Source organism: Contarinia nasturtii, unplaced genomic scaffold (assembly GCF_009176525.2).
Source record: "Contarinia nasturtii isolate CC-2019 unplaced genomic scaffold, AAFC_CNas_1.1 Cnas_scaffold_4311, whole genome shotgun sequence".
Lineage (NCBI taxonomy): Eukaryota > Metazoa > Arthropoda > Insecta > Diptera > Cecidomyiidae > Contarinia > Contarinia nasturtii.
This window is the reverse complement of record NW_022201606.1, coordinates 3,256,320-3,280,965: the sequence shown is the minus strand read 5'-3', so window position 1 is coordinate 3,280,965 and position 24,646 is coordinate 3,256,320. Positions and strand designations below refer to the sequence as shown.

Below are 24,646 nucleotides of genomic sequence, written 5' to 3'. Positions count from 1 at the left end.
CGGAACTTTTTTTGTTTGTGTGTGTGATTTGCATGTAAAATGCAGCAAAAACCATGACAGACTGCTGCAGCACTAGAATACATCCCATCAAGTATTCGATTATGAACTCAGATCTGATTGCTGAGCAACGAAAGCGTGCATCGAATGAAAAGCAAATTACAGGTTGAAAAAACTTCAAATGATTCTTGTGTGTTTTTGACACGAGGTAGACATCATCATTTCTGACGGTAATCGAGACACGGAGAGAGAGAGGGATAGAAAAAAAAAGAATCAAACCAAAAACTTTTAAGCAGCAAATCGACTGAATCAAATGCTCAATGAAATATCTGTTTATTCATGTTTCTTTGGTCTGTTCAATACCATACTTTCTTTTTTGTTGGTCGGTTATTTCTGAATAAATTTACGATGTCATATTATTGGGTTCATCTGCTTTAACGACTCAAAAACCATAACCATAACCAAGCAAATCGATTCACTGTGCACTCCGGGCATTCGTCTCCAAATCAAATGATATGACAAATGGTTTAGATTTCGGTGTCATTCTTCAAGATAGCTCTCATTCAATTTTGCTTGTGACAAAATCTTGTAAAATATCTGAGCAAATGCAATATACTCTCGATTCGATTCGATGGAGAGAAAAAAGTGTCTTCAAAAACTTCGATCGTTTGATAAAATCCCATAGTCTTTTCGTTGTTTTTCAAACTGATTTGTCCAAATCCATTTCATTTATTTTTCACATTTGTACGAAGAATTTCCAGTAAAATATGTGTTTTTCATCAAAAACAAGAGCGAAGACATTGATAAATGGAATAATGCTCGATGATTCGGATGGAAAATGACAAATAATATACAAATGTACTCGTGTAGCGCAGACATCGACGACAACTACACTTCGAATAGGGAACGAGTGATGGGATATGAGATAAAAAAACAACAAAAAAATAATACAAACTATAGCATTCTAATGAATGCGGTACATATCTTTATGGATTTGGATCGAGCATATACAATTATGATTTAGTGTCATATAACTTTTACACTGGTCTGGTCTTTGTTTAAATTTTAGAAATTTAAGGGTTAGATTCAGATTATTTGGCATCCCGTACGGGAATTTTATTGAGCCTGAGTGCGAGTTTTATTTCTTATCACAAGCAACAAACATTTGAATTTTTATTGGGCAAGTTTTATGTATCATTTTGCATAAATATTGCGCTGCCTTTTTTTCCTTGTGTCTTTTCACATCACACAGACCGTAATCTTATTAAAGACATGTTCAGTGGCTCCGTAGAGACGCTGAAATACCCCATTTAGAGATTGAATTGATTGGCCTCATTTATCGCTTGCTCTTCTCGAATTTCCATTCGTTGAGATAAAATACCGGAGATATCTATTTGTTTAATTAAAACTTGGGGTCAATACAGGTTTGGCATGATCTAAATTCGATTGACCTTTGCATTTGCAAAGTGACATCGGTAATTTATTTCCAAAATCGATCATTATATGTGGATATCGAGTCTTTCCGCAATCATAGATAAGATCAACATATTGGCTGACCTTCAAGTTTCACCCACAGATACAGACAGATATACCGTAGACCACATGAAAATGAACCAAATCGAAAAAAATATCAACCTTTTTTACGAAATTAAACAGATTTCTCCTTTGAACAGCTATTCAATATGGAAATATCAGAGCGATTTCCAACTTAGGGGTTTATAAATCAATCACTTGAAACAATGTTTTTGGCTTGAGCGGACGACTTGTTTTATATATTAACTAATATAAAATTTCATGGTTTGCATAGCATCGCCATTAAGTAAATCGCTATGAGAAATTACAATGAATAAATAACGTGAGGCCAAACAAAATCAAGATATTGATATTGAATTCAGCGAATGCATAAGGCTCATTGCCAATTTATTATGTCAAGGCATTCGGCGTGACAGCAACATCGCTTGGATTATGTTAAAAGGCGACATAAAAATTGACTAATGAGCATATTTATTTGGATTCCATCCCGAAATTTAATTTCAATTATGCTTCAAGCTCTCCCAGAGACGATGGTGACAAAGAAATAGAGCTCGACGCCACTGTCATCGTCTCCGATTCGTCTTCTTCCTGGCATGCAGCAAAAAATTTGTCAAAATGCTGCTATATGGATGCTACATTGTTCGAAAGGCACACAAAAAACGGGAGATTTATTATCTACTTCATTTCATGCGCTGAATCTAAAATTTCATTTTTCATATAACGCCAGATTATGCCTTGAGTAATAATAACTTACTAATATTTTTGAAATCAGAAATATTGCGAAATAAGTCACTTGTAAGCTATACTCTCAGTGTCTCAAAGCAAAGCGTTTCTCTACTGAAATCCATCACATCAAAACGAACAATAAAATCCCACGCTGTATTTTCATTTCAGCTACTCGGAACGCATTTTTTTCATACCCCATGTCTGGTCGCTGTAAATTCATGTAAATGCTATTCACATTGGTGGAGATTTTTAATGCGTTTGTTTTGCTGTTTTGGGGATAGCTCGCTTTTTGGATTCATTGTCAGACCGAAAATCGATTTTCTATGCGACAATCGAGTTTGTTTATTTATTTGTTCTGTATTCGTCTCCAAAAAAAATCTGCTAAGAAGTATCTCGTACATGCTAAATTGTGTTAGTTTTTTTTTGTAAGTCTATCTACAAGAATACAATTCAATCTACATGCAAATTCCCGCATTTTGCATTGTACATTTGAAAAGGAAACGAGAAAGCAAAACGTATTACACTCAATGTATTTGCTTTTATCAACAAATGCTCACACCAAACGATGAACAAAGAATGGTTTGATCCGAATTTTAAATATAAACCAAAATGTGCACACACCAAAGCCGGAATGAAAATAATCTACACAAATACAAGACAAACTTTAGAGACGATATAGTATCATAGCAAGCGCAATGTTTTCCATTTCAAACGGAAATACAATTGAAGTGCGATGAATTGCACGCATATAATAAATGTAAAATGCATTGAAGCGATGGAGCTTTGATTCGATTTTCTCTTCGACAATATCGTAGCAATTCCACATCACACATCAACAGAAGTTGATTCTTTGATCAATTTGAACAAACCCATTCTTGAATATCTTAATTGGGTCAGTTCGAAAAATTGACAGAAAAAAACCAAATAAAATCTTTTTGATCTGCCACAAAGATCTTCTTTTATCGAACAATTTTCGAAAATTCGATAGAACTATTCGAAATTAAATATCTTGAAAACCTCATTTGGTTTAATAAATTTGGTAAAATATACGGAAATGTAGGTCGATGAAGATATTTTTTTGCTCCGTATAAAATTAATTTGAGTTCTTTAATATGTCTTTGTATTCGTGACAAAGTGTCCATAAAATAAAATGCATTATAATGGCTAATAAAATTGTTGCTTTTTAACTTCATTTGGTTGACCATAGAATTTGTTGCGAAAAAAAGGGGGCATGTATTTTTATTTTCTCTTTTGTTGGGCACCGTTCAGAACGGTTCAGAATGTCCTTTGTACATCATTAAAATGATGTTTCTCAAACCAAAGGTTAAAAGTCTTTAAATTGCACATAATACTATGGTAAAAAGTGGTTTCTCCTGAACATAACGACATTGTTCGGTTGTGTGATGCATTCACCAAATAGAAGTCAGCGCCAACAAGGAACGTCTGAGTGAGAAAAAAAGGGGGCAAAATAACTATATCATTATCCTGGCTTATACTTTTTCATTATGCTTATGAGCGGTTGCTGCTTTTTTCAACGTCACCTCTTTCCCTCGTTGCATTTATAATGAAACAAATATTTGTGCTGTACTATGTTGTGGCATCAATAATACCACAATATTCGAGCAATGATGGTGTATTAAAATCGGATAGTGAAAATATTTGAAAAAAAAGGATGCACTTTTTTTAAAAATATAGGTGGAAATTTCTCTCTATGAGAAGGTTCCAATTAAAATGGCATAAATTGCAAAAATACGTCCAAAAAATGCATTATATTGAGCATTTTTTAAATTCCATCGATTTATTATATTAACATGTAAAAGTTTCCATTATAACATATTGTTGCATTTATCTAGTTCATAAATGTTTCCAATTAAAGTTTCTCGGCAAAACTATGCAACTTTTAACGGTATTTGCTAATTGATGTAAAACATATGAATGGGGTAGAATAAAAACTACTTCTCGAAAAATGTTTAAACACGAAACCTAAAAAAAACTTTCAATGAAAAGTGAATCAATTTTTTTTCGTCCAATTGAAGTGAACCAAAAAAAAATTGTTCAATAAAAGTGAACCCAAAAAAAAATTCATTTTAGTGTATTTTACACTGAAAAAACCGAGTGGAATTTTTTTTTTGGTTCACTTTTATTGAACAAAATTTTCTTGATTCACTTCAATTGGACAAAAAAAAATTGATTCACTTTTTATTGAAATTTTTTTTAGGTTTCGTTTTAAAATAGCAATTTTTCGAGAAGTAGTTTTTATTCTACCCCATTCATATGAACTATGCCATAACTTTCAAAGTGATTTCATATGAATTGTCACACATATTATGAAAGAACAATTTGCAACAATTTAATATATTGATGAAATATTAAATGAATGGCAACACATATTTTTGATATCAACTATGCAAAATTGCGAACCGGATGGGGTGAAATTACACCGCAAATATTAACATAACACTCAGTGACACCTATTTAGCTAGACGACACCAGGTGATAATTGCGGTTGAGAAGTTTGTGGCTATTTGCGTGGAAAAAAGTGTGATAAATGCCAAAAAGAGCATAGCAACTTTGACGTCTTTGTGCATAATAATAAATGAAACCCATTTATGAAGGGTCTCTGCTATTATGTCTGAGTGATGACATGGCAACGGAAACTTTTGTTAATACATATAATTGCTCTTTTTCTGATCTTCATTACAATAATGACACTGCAATCATTTGCACAGGCCAAGCAACATATAATCAAGCTGCAGGCTGTTAGTGGAAATGGGGGTAGCACAAAGCACGGATCAAGTTGCAAAAGAGAATACAAACTCAGCATAAGAATGTCGCCATAAATGAACACGTTAAATTAAATGATATGTCTGGCACTAGCAATTCTCTTATTGCCATACATCTTTCTGCGTAGCATTTGTTTAATGTACTATTTTTCATTTGGTACATATTTCGCTTTAAGGATACAAATCAAACGGAATAATAAATTTAATTACAATACAAAGTTTTATTTCGTCTGGCCCATTCAAATGTTGCAATAATATGTAACAGTTGACATTTAAATTTTTCTGCTGTGAATTTGATTAAATTTCATTGAAATTACATTCACGACATCTTCTTTTCCTCTTGGGTGTAAATAAATGCTTTTAATATGTTTTAATAAATGTTGATACATAGTAGTGTAAATCGAGTCCATTTATTTCATTAAACGAAAACCCACGACGATGACAACGATAAATGTTTTTTTTTCTTCATTTGTATCGCCAATTGGTGATATTATATCACCAATGAAAATCATATGGTAGTTGCATCCATAAGTAATTAGAACTTTTGTTGATTGTGTTAGACTGGCGATATCAAATGTTGACTCTTGGTAGCGACCATTTACGAATTAGACATTTGTTTGTTTCATCTAAACTTTTATATAGAAGTGGAAGTTCTAGCAGATCTATGTATAGATATGGGTCAAATTGTGTTTATGCGTTTGTGCACACTTCGAACTTGGTTGAACTTTCAACATTTGCTCACTCAGATAAATGACAGCGGTATGTTTTGCTGTTGGCACAAACGAAACGCGATTCTCTTTCTTGCTATTCATCACCACCCAGGGAATAGACATTTTTGGCTCTTGCTGCGTTTTCGCCGAGAAGAATTCCTCACATACTCTCCGTGCAAAGGTAAAACACAGTGTTCGCAAGACGAACAAAAAGAAGTCGCAGACTGGTGACAGCTTGAAGAGGCAGCGAAAGGGAGAGACACGGCTCACGAAAACACAATAGCGCCACCGAAGTGATTAGCATACCTGAGGGAAAATGCGAAAGAACGGAAAACTTGCCGAATACCGGGGTATCAGAAGTCAAACTTTCTGAAAAAAATATGCAACTGTGTTGGCTCAAAGCTTCTGCTAAGCGACCTACAAAAATAGAAATACTTAAGCAATTTGAAAAACAACGGGCGCATCAACAGTGATCTTTAAAATGATATTAAAGTTTGCGTCGTTAGACAAGGCATTTAAAATAATTGTTAAATACGCAAACCGTGCTTCTGCATTGACACTGCTATATTATTAAAAGTGTACTAGCGACTAACATCCGTTCCCACTTTATTTCTGGCATTTTCATAGCAGCAAATGCACATAAACCATTTGCATCTACAACACGGAAAATATTAATCACAAGGGAAATTCATGTTTGTCTCTTGTGCGTGTTTTTTTCTACTTTTCATGTTGAATATATTTGATGGAAGTGTGTAGCGAAACGGAACAAGTAGTTTATAAACTTACCCATGTAAAATAGAGGAAATAACCGAATCAAAAATAAAACAAACTCACATACACACACACACGCACATATTTCGATTATTTCGAGCGCAAAGTTTTTAAAATGAATTTGTTGTCGAATTTGTTCACATTGATTGAATCGTCGGTAACTGATGGCATGAGCAAATACACTTTTTCGCAGTGCATTTACAAAACACACCGACATTTTTTTTGCCATACTCAAGTATTTCTACCGGAGATTTTATTATAATACCCGACCGCCCTTTTTGCTTTTGCAACACGATAATAATAAATTTCTATATTGTTTACATAATACAAATGCGGCGAAACGACGCAAAAGTAAAAGTTTTGAAATTAATTCTCATTAATTACCTGTCTTTGTCGCTGGATTTAAAGTTTCCTCGTCCTGCAAAAGAAATAAAAAAAAATCAGAATTATGTAAAAAGTCTTTGAACTCTCAGTTTTAAAATTGAGATTAATTCAAGCGAACGAACCACTTTCGTCTATTTATTCAAACCGTTTAATAAGCAAAAGGTGACAAAGGTCATACCAAGTTATCAGCAATCAAAGAATGCATATACTCTTTTTTTCATATAAGTAATATGATAGGTTGGGAAATATCTACTAAAATTCTACTATTTTGTTTTATTATTTGATAGTTTTTTTCATGGCATACTTTGTTACATATTTTTTAGATGAAAACATAAAAAAATCATTAAGCTGCACAAAAGTTATGAAACAATGCATTGACTAAACCTACAGATATAGCAACGCAATTTTCGCAATTCCTATACACAGCGGCTGTTTGTGCACAACCGACAGCGATTTTTCCATACAATTCCAAACGAAATGTTAGAATAATAGAGCTATATATTGAACATGTTATTTATATAAACAAATCAATCCACATTCCGAACATTTCGTTCGAAATTCTATTATAAAATCGTTGTCGGTATGCATTTTGCACAAATAACTCCTTTGAATAGAAGCTTCCAAAAATTGCATTACTATATCTACTGGGTCAGTCTATTCACTGCTATGAAGAAAATATGGGTCAAATGGTGTGAACTATAATATGAAAACATTTATATCGATTGGCGCTGTAATATCATAGTAATATTTGTGAATATGCATGCGAAATAAGGCACTTTTTTTACATACGCACGTAAAGTGATTAGAACAATTTCACGAAATTGGAAATTGTTCAGCAAATATGATTGTGTTGATAGCGAACATTACCAAAAAATACAAAATTGAGAGAGAACATATTGCATTGCTTGTAGTTCGTTTTATATAATTTATTAGTAGGATGTATGATTTGATATTTTCCATGCATTTCACAATGATATTAACTGTCTGAAATGCAATTTTGGTGAAACATCATCATTTGGATTCGAAATGGAATCAAAACGAAATTGATGTAACATAGTTTGCAACAATCGCTATTTAAAATGTCATGATATCTTTCGTTTGCATTCTATCGATTCAATTCGAAGAATGAAACCAATTTCCCATGTTGGAGCGATTCAATCCAATGAATTCCATTTGAATTGTATCTTACCGTGCGTGGCACATGAAATGTTTAATCATTGCATATTAGATACAATGTTATCTGATTCAAATCCGTTCATAAAGACAATCAGCATGAAGAGAAGATAATAATACAAAGGTTTTTTGGCGATGGAAAATGGCACGAAGTGATATTCCATTCAGTATGGAAAAAATCAAGTTAAAATTTCTTTTTGTGCATCATTTGTATGCTGTATATAAATGGGATTTGTGCACAGTGGACGTCTATTAAGATTTTAATGAAATTTTCGTTGTCAGTCTTTCTATAGTGGAAAGCAGTGCAAATTTGCAAAGCATATTTTCTATGTCAATACCTTGATTTGGTTATTTTATGGTTTTGCATCATGTTTTCCTTGAACTTCTCAAGCGTATTATTGTGTTCAAGCTCATATGATATTCATGACTGTTTTTCAATGTTTTTCAATTTCATTTTCAAAATGGCAAAAGAAAAAGAAAATACAAATCGTTACTGTCACAACGAAATTCAATATAAACAAACATAATAGATCGAAGTCTGTATTTTTCTCAAAATTCTTTTATTCATGAAGTGGTAGAATGAGACTCGCCGTCTAGAATATCGTTTTCCGATGAAAACAGAAAGTAGTTGAAATTCACTTGAAAAAGTAATAATAAAAAAAATAAACTGAAGCTAAACTTACCTTTGAAACAACATTTTCTCGCTCGAATCGCATAGATGCATAAGCAAACAAGAAGCAATACAGCTGTCAGGCATCCGCCTGCAATGCCAGCCAGATAGCTCATTTCGATTGGGTCTGCATGATGATTTTCCATCGATAATTCCCGGTATCGGTGTGTTTGTTTGGGTTTTTGCGCAATAAATAAACACAAAAAATCGAAAATAAAAGAAATGGAGAAAAAAGTAAACAATTAACAAAAGTTCTGCATAAAAAGTATAGGAATGGAAAAAAGGTCCAGATAATACAAACAAGAATCGCATGAAAAGTTGAATGGCGAATTAAAATGAGTTGAAAACAGTTGGAATTAATTATAGATAACTCTTTTGAATAATTGATTTCAGATCGAATTGAATGCAGGCAAAAAAATGTGGATTCTCGCCGCTACTTCAACATAACATTCTCAAAGAGGGGAATGCCAAATGAAGCGATGCCCACATGGGCCTTACTGTACAGCAACTCAAAGTCGACATGGAAATTAAGCACACATACCCATATCATATAAATCATCGTGGGCTTTTGAAAGAGAAAAGTGTGGAGACGTGTGTAAACATACGCATCATCGCTCTTTTTATGCATTCATTCAATGGTACACATTCAATAATTAATCAGATGGTAATTTTTCGCTTTTAATATTCGCATACCGATGTATGTGCATGTGTTTGCAAATGAGTGTGTGTGTGTGAAATGTGTACGCTGTACGGTATGTTGTATATGGTTGGTTGTTATATTTGAATCAGCCGTAATGGTTATTGTAGAAGTACATGCTTAATTAGTGCACAATGCTCTATGTCTGCGAACGTGTGTAAACATCTTTGTGCGTTAATGTACGTATGTGATCAATGTTGAAAAGTTATTAAATTTTAAGCAACAAATTCACCCCGTTTCACATGCTTCGCTTTTGTTTGTGTATTAGCTTCTGTTTTTGTTTGCATTGTGGCAACAACATAAATACTTTAAACACTTTTTGTTGTATTGTTTTTCTTTGTGTCAAAAATAAATTGACTTTCATGACCTCACGATATTTATATATGAACATCACTCTAATGGATTTGAGTCGAGCGATTAAGCTTAAATTATCATATCATTTTGAATTTTTAATTACAAACTAAATCGTGTTTCTATGTAGTTTTTGTTTTCCTATTTACGATATAAATTAGTAATAAGGGATTTATCGAATTTAGCTACTTTGTAAAAGCGCTTCTCCCTCTCTCTCTCTCTCTCTTCCTCTCTCTTTCTCTCTCTCTCTTCCTCTCTCTGGCTTTGTCTCTAATGAAACTTTTTGACTTGGAAACGATAAAAGCAGCTTAAAAATGTTCATCGAGCTTGTTGTGCTTTACATCCAGAAATGGAAAAGTACGAAATATCAAAAATGCAGTCAGTCATAAAATAACATCTCAAAGGCAAGCATCAACTTAAATCGCTTGATAATTATAAATAAATGAGAGATTTTCACTTTTAGTGGCAGCATTTTGTACACTGGTTAATGAGATTAAATTACTCTCCAGTTTAAATATGAGCAGCATGTAATACAATATAAACAGAAAAGGCACATACACTCACACACAAACAACACAGACTGACTGAATGACAAAGCACATGTTGTATAATATAGAAGTGAAGAAAACATTTTAAATGCGAAAAACCATTTAATTTTTCCACATCAATGATTTATCATTTTTACTCCAATGAAAATGCATAACACTTCGTCGAATAAATTACGATATGAATAAATATAAGTCGTTGGAATTGGTACACTTTACACGCAAAGTACATGATTATTTTGTAAATTTGAGAGAATTTCTCCATTCAGTTTGAGAACATTATCGAAGGAATACGTCGAAATGGAAATTTTTCTTATCAATTTACGCCGTTTTTTTATTCATTTTTCCATCGTCACAAGAGAATCAAACGATGTGCGCATAATTTATTTTTTAATTTTTTTTTCTTCGTGTGAATTATTGATTGCGATTACAAGTGTTCATACGCAAGCAGAACGATTCCAGAAGATTCTATCGCATTCAAATGTATTTTGTTTATCAAATTTTTCTGTCTAAGTGTTTTTCTTAGAAAACGTACTACGAACGCTGCATTTTGAGTGCATGAATTCATCAGAAATGATGAAGAAAAAAGGTAGAACTTTTGCATGATATGTTTCATAATTTAGTTGCTGAGCGCAATTGCGTGAATTTCGAGGAGATTCTCAAATGGATAGTAAATATTATCTCCGGTTATAAGTTTCACTGAATTAGTAATTTCATGAATGCGTTTGTACGGTTGTGTATATTATTATATTTGATGGCTTCATGGTGATTGCTCGTTTAATTAACAGATAAACAACAATTTTTCTTATGAGAAGTGTTTGTTGTGCTGATTGTTATTGTTATTAGTAGAAAATGTTTGTTGTAATTCAATTGGACATACTGTCCATTGCATTCCAATATCTAACTAAGGCATTCCAGTCAATTTTGATTCGATACGAAAAAGCATGAATGCATATTATTTCAATTCAATTGACATGAATCAGTCAATAAATTAATTGAATTGCATGAATTCTAGGCTATTTGAAATCACGATTGCATTCCGTCTAAATTCGAATTCCTTGCATTCGGCCGAATACAAAAGAAACAAAACGTTTCAACTCATTGAAATTAATTCCGATTTAAATTTGTAGTGAACAACAAAAGATGAAGAAGAAGACCAAAAAACTAATCAACTGCAATTGAATAAACTATAAAATTAAGTAGATGTAATAAAATAAAATTGGGAAAAGCACCTGTGAACATACCCTCGACGACTAAAGTGATTGCGTGTCGATCGATGCCGCGCTCATTTTCAACAACCAAATAATATGGTCGCGAATCATGAACATCGACATCAGCAATGCGCAATGAGGCCAAATAGCAATCTTCTAGCGAATGTTGCGTTACCTCATCGACATGATATCGTTCTGCAACGAAAAGAAAAGATGCATTGAATATCGTACGTTAAATAAGGGTAACATTCCAAAAGAATCAAGCCGAACAAAAAACAAACATCAAATTTCATGTAAACCAATGTCTGTGAGAACAGATTCTATGTCATTTTGCTTTGTTCAATTTGAGACAATTTTTTTGTTGAGAAAATATATATATGTGTGTATACCGAATCCAGCGCCGGCTTCTAAACGTAATGAACCCCATTCGAAAGCAACATGACGAGGACGGGGGTCGGCACAAACGATTAGTGTTAAAATTGCTTCGTCGCCTTTTCGAAAGATTACTGTGTTCGCAGATGGATGCGAACGCAATATTTGTGGTGCACCTAATTACATACAAACAGGTGAAATAAGTTCAGTTAGTTTTAGTTTGAATTAGTCGTTTTATAATTGCATTTTGTTTTTGTTTGATGCAGTGTTCGATTCAAATGAGAACAAGTTCACTCACCGACGACTTGCAGTGAGACAGGGTCAGATGCAACTGTTCTCTCTTGACCGTTTATGGTATTCGTTGCACGACATTCGTACTCGCCCTGATAATCATAAGTTACATTGTCAATGACCAAACGTGATTCATGACCTCGTTCCAAGTAAACAGTCTTCAATCTAAATGAAAAAAAAAAAAAACATAAATAAGTTGCTTCAATTAGTATTTTCTCAAATTTTCACGTGAATTTTATTGTACGTTGAAAATGCTTTTTTTTATTCAGTATATATTGTTCAACTTACTTTTGATACCATTTGTATGTCGCTGGGGGGTTCGATTCAGCCACGCAATCAAACGCTGCTGGACTATAGAGTGGAGCTGTTGTTAATCGATCTGGTCCTGCTGATATAATTTTTGGTGGATCTAGGTCATATAATAAACAAAAAAAAGAGGATTAGTTTATTTAAAGTTGCGTTTAATTTATCATTTATTAAATGCAATGAAAACAAAAATGGACTTTAATTTGAATTGGTTCCGAGAATATTCGAGAACATAATAATTTATGGCATCATTGAGTAAAATGCATGTAGAACAGCGATGAAAAACGTCATTTGGCTTGTAAATGTAATAAAACTTGACAAATATTCAACAATTAGCTATGAAATGCTTATGCAAGTTTCCATACACCCATGTAAATGGAAAATGGGGGAGACAAAGTGAACAGTGCGAGTAGTTGCCATTCAAAGTACTGAAAATTAACTTTGCACTCAAATAAACATTCAGAGTAATTTATCAAGTAAACATGCTATACAAACTTTATTGCACGAAACTAACAACAAAGTCGTTCGTTTTGTTTCGTTTGAAAAGATTAAATGTTCATTTAAACGTGATCGATCTCAAAATAAAACGATATGAAATGTTTTCAAGCAGTTCAATAAATGATTCTTGACATTTAAAGCTTTAACGGTAAATATTGGTACGCTTAAATGGAAACTCAAAAGAAATTAAATTTTAAATTATTGTACATTTGCATATCGTCTGATAGATGCTCTTCATTCGCTATTGCCGTCATCCGATGCGAATGTTTAATCTTTATTTTTGCATTTTCTATTTAATCATATTTTCCTTCGTTTCAAACGATCCTTCCGTTTCTGTCTGTCCGGTAATATTTTATATTCACGGGCACATTTCCGACGCGTCGGTATCTCTTCCAAGCTATAACTTATGTCTGTACGGTGTTTTTTTTTCTATGTGACTTTTTCCCAAAGCAGAAAAGCTCATATTTACCACGCATCATTTTCTCCATGAACAACAAAAAAATGTGATGCAGAAACGTACAAATAAATGTTTCTGTCGTGAAACAAACTCGGTTTGAAAATCGATTCGATCATCGTTATGCTTGTGATGCGTATCAAAAACGTTGTTCAATATTGGCATTTGTCCAATCATCGACAGAAGAAAAGCGCGAATTTATATACGTAGACAATCGCAGAGAAAGAGACGCAAAGTGAAAATATCGGCGGGATTTTTTTTTCGCTCTTTCCTTCAGCTGCTTTTGTGTGAACGGGAATTTATTGCGTAATAAAGATATCAGATAAAAAAATATTTATATTTGTATATTCACATTTATCGCAATGTGTGTTCAGCGCTTGTATCGCATTTATTTGAACAAAATGTACTTATATCTCGCTCGATATGTGAGTAATGTGGATGTGTTGTTTGGTGCAAATGCACGAATGCGGACTACGAATTGAATTTTACGTTGAATTTTTATAAAATGGTAGAAGCAATGGGCGCACAACAAAAAATCTCGAATAAAATGAGCGTAATACGGATATAATATAAGCACGCACGGCACTGTGTATGCAAAAGCGAAAAGTGCTTCGAAAACGATTCGATGACTGCTAAAAAAGAGTTGGCTTTTCGTTGTGCCTGATTTGTCGGTATGAAGCACGCGAGAAAGAAAATGCGCAAAGTAATATGTGTGCTCTGGTAAAATGTGTGTATGTGCGCCACTGTGTATCTGGATAGGCAATAACAGCCAATTTCATTCGACGATTTCGTTTCCTTTTCCGATAAAAATCGACATAATTTTCACTATTTTTCCGCCTTTGAACATTTCAATTGGTTTTGATTGCGAAAAATGTCTTCTTCTTCCCATTTCAGGCACTTGAAAACTTCTGCGAAAAATAAAATTGCCATTTTCATTTTAGAAAAAGCTTGCACGTTCTTTTCCTCGTGCAATTTCGAAAAAAAAAATCAAGAAAATTGCATGACATTAAGTCATTTGCAGTTATGTCATTTCTTCAAAATAGCGTCTTCTTTTTAACGACGATGATGATGACATCAATAAACGACACTGCACATGTCCTATATTCACAACACAACAACTGAACAATCTATTAAACGGTACAAAGCACACTGTGAACCGTAATAACATTAGATTATGTATAAATTTTCATAAATTAAACGAAATAACTCTATTTTTGAGGCAAGTGATTTTCATCTCATTCGCAGTTTGACTACTCTTTTGTTTTCTCCAACCGCACACAATTATTTTCATTTGTTTGCATTTTACTTACATTTAATATCCAATTGAACAGATAATGGTTCCGAGCTTCCCACAGAGTTTTGTGCTTGGCATGTGTACAATCCAGAATCTCGTCGTCCAACTGGTCTCAGTTGTAACGTTTCCTGTGCACGCACCATCGCAAATGCAACGGGAGTGAGTAAGAGAGAGAGAGAAAGAAAAAGAAACATTGCAATTGTTATTATTTTGTGTGATTTATTGTCAAAACGTTGAGATAAGAAACATGCAATGAACGTGTTTTGGTGAACAAAACGGCAGAAACACAAAACCAATGGCAACAAACCAAAACCACCAAAATTTGCTTTCAACTGCTGCAAAATTTGTACGTACTAGTACATGTATTAGTGAAATTAAATGTTTTGGCTATGTGTTTCAGTTTAGAAAATGTAGCTTCCGACCAAATTGAATTTTTGGCTTTGCAATGTGCGAAAGCATACCAGTTCATGGCGTCAATAAATTAATATTGAACAACTGGAGTAAATGGAGGCGAGAAAAAAAACATATTACTTACTTGTAGACTAGCTATTTCCGAGCGTCCTGCACGTTTCCATACAATACTGGCCGGTGGATTTGCATCCGCTTCACAGCGTAAAACCAATGAGTCTTTACCTTCTTCGAGATCGATTTGTGGTGCACCGAGCAATCGAACTGTAGGTGGGTCTATTCGGATTGTTATAAAGAAAATGCTCAATGAAACGAAACAAAACAAAATAGAAAAGCCGAAAAATGTGTCACACACAGAGACAGCTAAATTACTATGGACCATCGTTCCATTACAAATGCATCTGAATATGCACGGATGTCATCGACGAGTCGACGACGACAACGACGAAGCTCGCACAAAATATTTTAGCCATATTTTGGTTGATTCGTATTTGGAATGTACAATGTGCATTTCAATACGCTGCAAGCTTGTTATGGAAAGTGGTTTTGTAATGGAATTGAATATTGAATCAGATGGCCAATAGGAGAAAAAGAAACATTTGGCAATTGTTACTTACATTTGACATCCAATTTCGCTTCAACCGATAACGATTTGGCTGCATATGACTCATGAAGCGCAACACATTTTATCGTTTCGCCGTGACGCTCCCGAGTGGCTGGTATTTGAACAATTGATGTGGCTGACCACGTTCGATTATTACCTGTTTCACGTTTATTTAGTTGAGTATTTAACGGCTGTATTTCTTGATCACCTGCATTAATGTTCCGTTCATTTTGACAACGACACACCAAAAAATGCAAATGATACAATTGATGAAATGCGCCCAGTAGTTTCCGCAAACATTCAATAGATACACAGCGAGTAAAGTGAGCAAAAAGGGACACAAAAAATGAAAAAAAAATATTTCGATTAATTTAAATGCAAATTCTTTGATACATCACACAGGCCACAACACAAAATGAAAATTAATTCCGTTGTGCATTCATTTGATATATCATATTTACAAATAGAAATAATGCATTATTACATCAATAATATGACCACAGACAACCATTTGATGTCAGGTTGGAATGTCAATTGGAATATTTGCAGCTTCAAATTAATTTCCGAAACGAACAATAAATCTGAATTAAATTCGATTATGACATTTTTATCGCTCCATCCAAAAGTCGCATAATTATTATCAAGGTTTAATTAAAAGTGCATAAAAGTGAAAAATGCTGTTACGTATACGCGTCGAGAGTGTGAGTAACTTAATAGCGAACTAAAAAGGATTTCGGTGAAAAATAAGTCAATTACGTGCTCATAATTTGCATTCTTGACATTTGTTTTTGGGCGTTTCCTTAAATCGTCTATCATTTTCCATAAATTAGTAAAAGAGTTTTTTTTTATTTCATATCGTTTGAAACTTACAAAAATTTTGAAATTTTTCTGCCGCCAATTTAAAATTGCACAAAAAATGTTCCTTTACAAGGCGAAAAGTTTTCTTAATTCGTTTTTTTTTTTGCTCTCGCCATGTTTCTTGATAGCATTTTAATCACGACCATATATTTTCCATTTCCCTATCGACAAAGCGTAGAGAAGACTTTTCATACTTTGGAAAACATAAGGAAAATACGGCGAGAGAATGAGAAAAATTTATTGGCCATTTAATCGTTCGCTCGTGCTGCAAAACAGATTTTATGATAAATATAATAATTTTTTTCTTTCTGCCGCTTTTTTTTCCTCCGTTACCATCGAAAAGAACGATCTGCTGTGTGGTTAATGAAATGAATTCAAAACGAAATATGTAAAAGCAACAGCCGCTGGAGCGAAACCTTATTCCCCACATCGAACGAGAAAAAAAAACGCCGAACACGGAAAAAAGGGAAAGAGAGAGTGAAATCAAAGTGCCGTTTCAAGTAAACGGTATTTTTCCATATAGTTTGAGTTAAACCCGTTTGCATAGAGCACTAAAAACGTAGCATGGATTCGATAAAATGAATGTTCGTCATAATTCATCCATGTGTGCAGCCCTATTGAGAATCATGGGGATGGTATGTGGCAACAGTTCTGGTTTCCACAGCGATGAGATATGAGGTCAACTCTATAAAATGTGCTGTTTTCGCATTGGAAAAAAATGGCCACATCGACAGTAACAAAGAATGTGGCCATTTAACGTAAAACAACTTAATTAAAACACAACACAACAGAAAACTTTTGCAATTCGTGCGAATGTTGGTATGTGCATGTATTATATGTATGTGGCGTGGGTTGTGTACACTCATGACGTTCAATTGTTCAACAATACTTGCCTAAGAACCATTTAAGTCGTGCAGCCGGGTTGCCTGTTAAAAAGCGAATTTTCAGAGAAAAAAAGAAAAATAAATAAATATTCTGCTAACAACGAAAGAAAGAAAGATTATTTCCATTTCTACATTACCATAATGCGAAACACAGCTTACGGTTGCAACCGCTTTCGAATCAACAGTTACATTATGACCAGGTGGTACTTGAATGCCTTCGTGTTCGATTTTCGGTCGTTGTGGTGCAGCTGAAATGAGAAAAGTAAATACATTTTACTACATATATTGTACAAGTTTGTGTGTGTTTTTTAAGGAAAAAGAAGAAGTGAACGCAAAACTAGGCTCTCTGGAAAAGTCAGCATTAAAATAAGGGAACATTTTCAAACGGAAAGACGGCAAAAGTGAGAGAGAAACTTTATGGACTTTTATATTGGAATTTCGAATGGCTGGTCAAAGCGTTTCTTCCAATGAGGGCGAAGAAAATGAGATGCGACACATTGCATATAACAATAATTTGAATGGAAGACTTTTTTTGCTGTTTAAACATGGAAAATCTTCCATTCATTGTATTCGACACAAAATCCTCTTAAAGATTGTTTTAAGTAATTTTACTTAAAATTAATCCCTCCAAATCTTATTGCCACTCAATTTCGTACTACTTGTTATCCTCAGTGTTACTATCTATAATATTTTCATTGAATACAGAATTTAAATACCTTACGTGTAAGCGACTCATGAAAAGCATGTATTTACCTATTGCCGTTTTTTTTACATTTTTCTCAAAAAGACGGAATATTACAAAGCGTAAAAATTGAAACTAGTCAAAGTGTCTGAGCAAAGGTCTCCGCTCAACTTTCGTTTATTTAATGCTAAAACCAACAGACAAAAGGCATATGCCCCGTAATAGCACGGTTTGAACGTTGCTATTCTACATAACGATGCGCTTTTTGTCTTTGCACAAACAATTTTCTCACTCTAAGTTCTATGGTTTCCTACCGAAATTCCATCGTTTTGATTTTTTTCCTACTTGGATCATTTTTTTTTTCGTGCCAGCCGTATAATAATAATTTTTCGGTTTTAATAAGAAAATTCTGTGCGGCGTGTTTATTGTATGTTTATGATAGTTCCGCGATGTTGTTACATCCCATTATGCTACGATACACGTTTATATATTTCATATATATTTTTGCCATACTCTCAGCTTATTTCATTTAAATTTTGTTGTGGAAAACATGCAAAACAGAGACTTTAAAACGCGAGATGTATTCGATACAAAGGGTATAAAAATATTCTCAAGGAAAAAAATATGACATCGTCCTTTTTTATCATTCAAAGACATCGCCGAGCCACGAAAATAAAATGCTCGAGTTTCTATTTTTGGTATACGATACCAAGGAACCAAACTATAAATATAACGAAATTGCGTTGCACTGCATCCGCAGCATGCTCTTTTACAAACGGCGCGTTTTTTTGTGCTCCTATTTTTCACTGTCTCTGTCTGTGAAAATATATTGTGTCTGTGTATGTTTTCGGATTCAGTGAATGTTGTTGCGTCGCTTTTTTTATTTTCCTTACAAATCGAAAGAGCTATTTTTCATCTTTGTGCTTTTGCACGTGGTTTGTTTCGTTAGTTTTCGTTGTTTTCTTTAATTTATATCTAGTGTTTGGCTGGTGTTTACGCGGAAACATTGAAGTTGAGAAAACACAACAACCTAAGGAGGTGGCCTTTTTCTGAAAGATGAAAAAGAATGAACTCAAAAATGCCTCGACCAAAATTAATAGGTTATTTTCTTTTTTTTAGTTCCATTGAGAACCATTTCACGCTCTCTCTCTCTCTTTCTCTTTCTCTATTTATCTCTCTTTTCGTCTGATGGTATGAAATGAGCAAAAGCAAGTCTCATAACGAAGAAAAAAACACCAAAGAACTTTCTTTTTAGCATTGAGTTTTTATATTTTGAACTAAGAAAGGAACATATGCTTTGCTCACATTTCACCTTTGACTTTTCAAAGTACTTTTGTGACGCCGTTACTGTACAACTGTAACAGTAGAGACATTCTAAGGCAGTCAACCATCCAATCAACTGGAATAAAAACTAAACAACGCACACAAATAAAGTTAAAATGAAAACTGTTATTTGCTTAATTGTCGATATACTGATCGATGCCCACCACTAGGGGGAAAGAACAAAATTTATTGAATTTTTATTTGGGGTTATTGCACGAGTATTAACATCTATTTACCGTATTGAACGATATTTACAAATATTGAACGATATTTACAAATATTGAACGATATTTACAAATATTGATCGTATTGAGTCATATTGTTGAGACGTAAATACTTGTCAATACGTGTAAATACTTGTCAATACTGGAAATGAATGTAAATACGCGTAAATAAAAATTTCGTTTGTCAAACCTAATGTCAAACTGTCTTATCGACTGAATTATTCATACAAAAAACTCTAAAAAGTATACTTTTTGTAAATAAAAAATAAAAATAAAAATTTTTTTTAATGTTTTCTAGCGGAAATTAATTTTCTTTTTAATTTTGCTGGGATTTGTGCGGTGATTATTCGCTGATTATTAAATCAAAAATAAATATGCGTAACATAACCTCACTTTTAATTACGTAATTAAAATTTACGTAATAAAGTATTACGTACGAATTTTTTTATTCATTTATTTATATGTAAATATTTTGAACGCATTTGTTTACGGTCGAGTACATCAATTGGCATTCAGTTGTGACTATCACTTGTTTATTCGTACTTCTTTTAAGTTAGGAATTTCCAATTAATTTCATCCACAAACGAACGCAATCTGAATCGTCAACTGACGACTGTTTAGTCTCTAAGATTAGTTATGATGTCACAATTCGATCTAATTTCAATTTCGTGCGATACGTTTTTTTAGAATTATATTTCTTGCGCTTTATGTTTTGGCAAGTGATTTTCAGGGCAAATAAAAGATAACGTACATTAGCTCGCATTCAAATAAATTGCGATTTATTGCTTAAAAACGTAATATATGATTATGGTTCATTCGACAAATCGAAACACGCGACTTGTTTTTTGTTCGGACTACCACAATTGCGATAATCTCTTTCATTTTCTCTCACAACATTCCACACTATCAGTTTTAAATGAATTAATTTCATCAATTGCTATTTATAAATGTGTCGATATTTCAGCTGTTACATTGGCAACTGTTTATTTGAGCGATGCACAACAACAGGAGACAAATGGTTGTAACACCAACTGCAGCTCTGAATGGAACACCCAAATATGCGCAACAAATGATGAAGGCAAGACCAAACTCTTTCCCAGTGAATGCGTCATGAAATCAGAAAACTGTTTGAAGAAATCAAGTAAATTACATTTCAATTCAATTGTATTCCAAAAAAAGTCTCATAATTTATTTTAATGTTTTAACATTTCAATTGTAGAGTATATCAAAACTGGACCGGCTGAAGGTGGAAGTTGTCCATAAATGTCCACATTAGATTTCGCTTTCAACAAGGAACGATGAAGAGAGAGAGAGAGAGAGAGAGAGAGAGAGAGAGAGAGAGAGAGAAAGAAATAAACAATAAAATAACATAAAAACGAATGAAAATAAACATAAAATGAAAAACGTAGGAAAATGTTTTAAATTATAAAATTGTATTTCGATTTTTTAGTCTTAGATTATTATTTATACAAGCCAATCTAAACAAAAATATATTATACTAAACTTTAACGTTTTTTTTTCATTTCCAAGCCAAGTGAAATCGGCTAATACAACATATAACCATAGTAATATGGTACTTTTGTATTCGCATTATCTTGTTGTCGTCGAATTGCAAATCATATTGGAAAAAGAGTTATTTTTGACGCTTAGCAATCAAATTCAAATATATATATATGTGAATGAATTCAACCGGAACCTAGTTCACTTTTTGTTAGCCATTCATTGATTGAGAGTCGGGTGCTGTTGTTCACGTCACATTAGAAATAGGCATGTAATGACCTTATATGGATTATGAATAATAAAGTTCACATAACACGAGATTGGCTCAATCAAAATGATTCAAACGCTTTCAATCACATTTTTACACAGCAGTGCTTGTGGAAAACTACTAAATAACAACAATAATGCGTAGACATGAAATAAATTGATTATTTAAAAAAATGGAACCGTTTTTTTCTCATATTTCTCCAATTATAGTTTCATTGCATGGAACAAATTTGATTTTTTTTTTGTTTGTAAATAAGGCGCTTTCTTAAATATCTACCATGATACCTTGTAGTGTTTCTTCTTGGATTGATTATGGTTGGCATAATCTTCTTCGTCAAAATGTTCTTTATCGTGGCCGTGCTTTTTGGCGTAGCGCTTGTCCTCACGATCATCGTATCCCTTTTTTAATTTTCCATTTTTCGAAAGAATTCCGTCGCTGTGTGCACCATCATGATGATGATGATCATCCGAGCTGCCTTTGTTGTAGTCATGGTTTTGGTACTCGTTGCCGAATTTCTTGAATTTACCGCGATGGTCAGCGTCATCATAGAATGTGTGCACTTTTTTATATTCGTCTTTGTGGAAAATATTATGGTAACCAGTTGTTTTAGAGCCTTTTTTATGCAATTTTTGTTCATTAAACTTACCGCCTTTATCGCCACGTGAGCTCTCATGATGCTTTCCATGGCCGCTTGATGTATCGTATGCAGCCGCTTTCTTTGCCTCATTCTTGTCTTGATTTTCCAAATGGTGTTTTTCATCATAATGCTTTTTACGCCCTTTGCCAAAACTGTCGAATTTATTAAAGCCCTTATCGGTTTCGAAACCTTTTCGCTTTCGACCCTCTCGATTGTACGTTGCGCCACCAGTTTTTACAAAACCCGATTCATGGACATTATGACCACCCTTGTCAGATTTTTTATTCGACTTATGACCACGACGTTTCTTCTTGTCAACTTTTTCATCTTTGTCCTCATGCTTTTCGTGCACTTTCTTCTCATGTGATTCGTGTTCAGAATTATCGTCGTCTTCGTGTCCATCGCTTCCTTCACTACTTTCACTCTCGCTCTCGCTTTTCTCGTTGCTTTCATCATCACCCTCAGCATCATCGCTACTTTCACTTTTATGTTCGGAACTCTCTTCTTCTTCTTCCTCTTTGGATGGCTCGGGTTCTTTATGATGTTTTTTCGGCGGTTCATGCTTTTTGGGAGGTTCATGCTTTTTTGGAGGTTGATGGTTTTTCGGTGATTCATGTTCTTTTGGTGCATCATGTTTTTTTGGATCTTCATGTTTTGGTGTATGTTTTCGAGTTGAAGGTTTAAAAAGAGGCGGCGATGGTGGTGGTGGTTGTGGTGGTCTTTTTGGAAATGGCACAAGATGTATTTTTCTATGTATCGGCCGATAAAATCCAAATGGATTTCCAAATATTAATGGAGAGTTCTTTGTCGTTTTGTAATTTGCCAGCATTCCTTTTGTAGGTGGTGTTTGAACAACAAGTCCATAAGGTGATCTTCCATACGGTTGACTGCGCACATAATAATTTGGTTGCTGTTGCAAGTCTTCGTGTGAATGTTTTTCATGCGTTTCATAAGTGTTATTTTTCTTATCGTAATTATGGTTTGGATGATGTTTATTATGTTTCTTTGACGGTGGAGTGGCTTTTGTCGTTGAGTCAACACTGGAATTCGAATGTGATTTTTGTCTTTTAAAAAATTTCGTTGCCAATTCCACGAATTTATCGATATTTTTCTGCGTCGGACTATCGCTCACTGACGGCACTGCTGTATTTTTTCGCTCACTTTTCGGGCTGGTTGTTTCTAAGCTCTCTGACTCTGTCGTTTTGTCATCGTTTAAATAAATTATTTGTGGTTGATCGTCACCGATTTGACTGTAAATGTAACCGGTGGGCCGTATTATTGGTCTACGTTCAGATGTGTTTATTTTCACTTTAGCCTTTGACTCTTTTCCAAAAATACATAATATTTTAATCAATAAAATGCACATCAATATCGAAATGATTTTCTGTTGTAATGCCATTTTATCCACATTTTCTATTTCCAAATAAACACTATTTCTCACTTATTTCCAATGTATCGTAGCACGGTCGAACATTACTGAGCCTGAGCGGACTGTGTACGTGCCATTTATAACATTTTCAATATTTCTCGTTCAATTTTTAACACAGTTCAACCACTACCGGTCAGAATTGAGTTTATTGATCACATAAGATACATTTTTTTTAAACGCCAGCCCAAATCGGCCAATAACAATGCTGATGTGATTCGGTTTCAAGCAATAATTTATGGCATTTCATATGTGTTATGTCAATGAACGACTCATAAAAACCTCGATCAATATATCTTGTAAGTTGGAAAATTTATTGAGTTTGTAGTCGTTTCCGTGCTGCGCTTCATTGATTTTTTCAATTTCATGAAATCGCAATTTGAACGAGAAAAAAAAGACAGCAACGACGGCAAAAGAATTCTTTTCCGCAAATGTTATGGAATCAATTTCAAAACTGTGTCGTTTTATTTTTTTTTGTCAGAAATTACCATAAAAAATGTAATAAATTAGTTGGAAATGAATTCCCACTGCGAGAACGGTGCCAACGGTGTGGTGTGGTCGAATCGAGTGGAATCTCAATTAAAGCATTGCATTCGTTCCGAAACCGAATTTATTTTAAAATAAATTTGAATGTTGGCGAAAACTATTTGCATTCTTATGAGTGTTGGTGCTTGGTTGATTGTACAATGTACAATATATACAGACGAGAAAAGTGAGGGAATAAATTAGCAGGTACAGATGTAAATTCAAAACAGAAGGATAATTCATTTGAATAACTAAGAATTTCATTATACGTAGTATGATGTGAATGTAAGTTGCCACAAAATGCATAAATCCATAAGACATCGAGATAAAAAGGCAACACCGAATTACAGCAACTTGAAGATTCGAAATTCCTGTGTGATGTGCTCTGCTCATGCACTTGATGAATTTCGAAAACCGACAAAAACTCATTTCCTATTATCTGGCAAAGTTTTCAATTAAAGTTAAATCCGTCTTTCTCCCGCTTACACTACAAATGTAAATCCAACAACTTTGATCGTTCCTTTTCATATTTATCACAGCT

The 24,646-nt window shown here is 33.7% G+C and overlaps 1 protein-coding gene across 2 annotated transcripts in view; it reads right to left on the bottom strand.

Moving 5' to 3' along the window:
- Positions 1-24,646, bottom strand: part of LOC116350945 (hemicentin-2) — a 147,479-nt gene that overhangs the window by 29,354 nt on the left and 93,479 nt on the right. The window contains exons 5-15 of one of the 2 annotated variants that reach the window (XM_031782954.1): positions 17,658-17,768; positions 17,530-17,562; positions 15,792-15,986; positions 15,302-15,450; positions 14,783-14,894; positions 12,503-12,623; positions 12,222-12,379; positions 11,941-12,099; positions 11,573-11,746; positions 8,761-8,874; positions 6,905-6,938 (exon numbers count right to left, since the gene is read on the bottom strand). In XM_031782954.1, coding sequence (XP_031638814.1) covers positions 6,905-6,938; positions 8,761-8,874; positions 11,573-11,746; positions 11,941-12,099; positions 12,222-12,379; positions 12,503-12,623; positions 14,783-14,894; positions 15,302-15,450; positions 15,792-15,986; positions 17,530-17,562; positions 17,658-17,768 — 1,360 coding nt within the window. The remainder of the gene's footprint in view (positions 1-6,904; positions 6,939-8,760; positions 8,875-11,572; positions 11,747-11,940; positions 12,100-12,221; positions 12,380-12,502; positions 12,624-14,782; positions 14,895-15,301; positions 15,451-15,791; positions 15,987-17,529; positions 17,563-17,657; positions 17,769-24,646) is intronic. The other variant, XM_031782955.1, reaches the window with a different exon arrangement.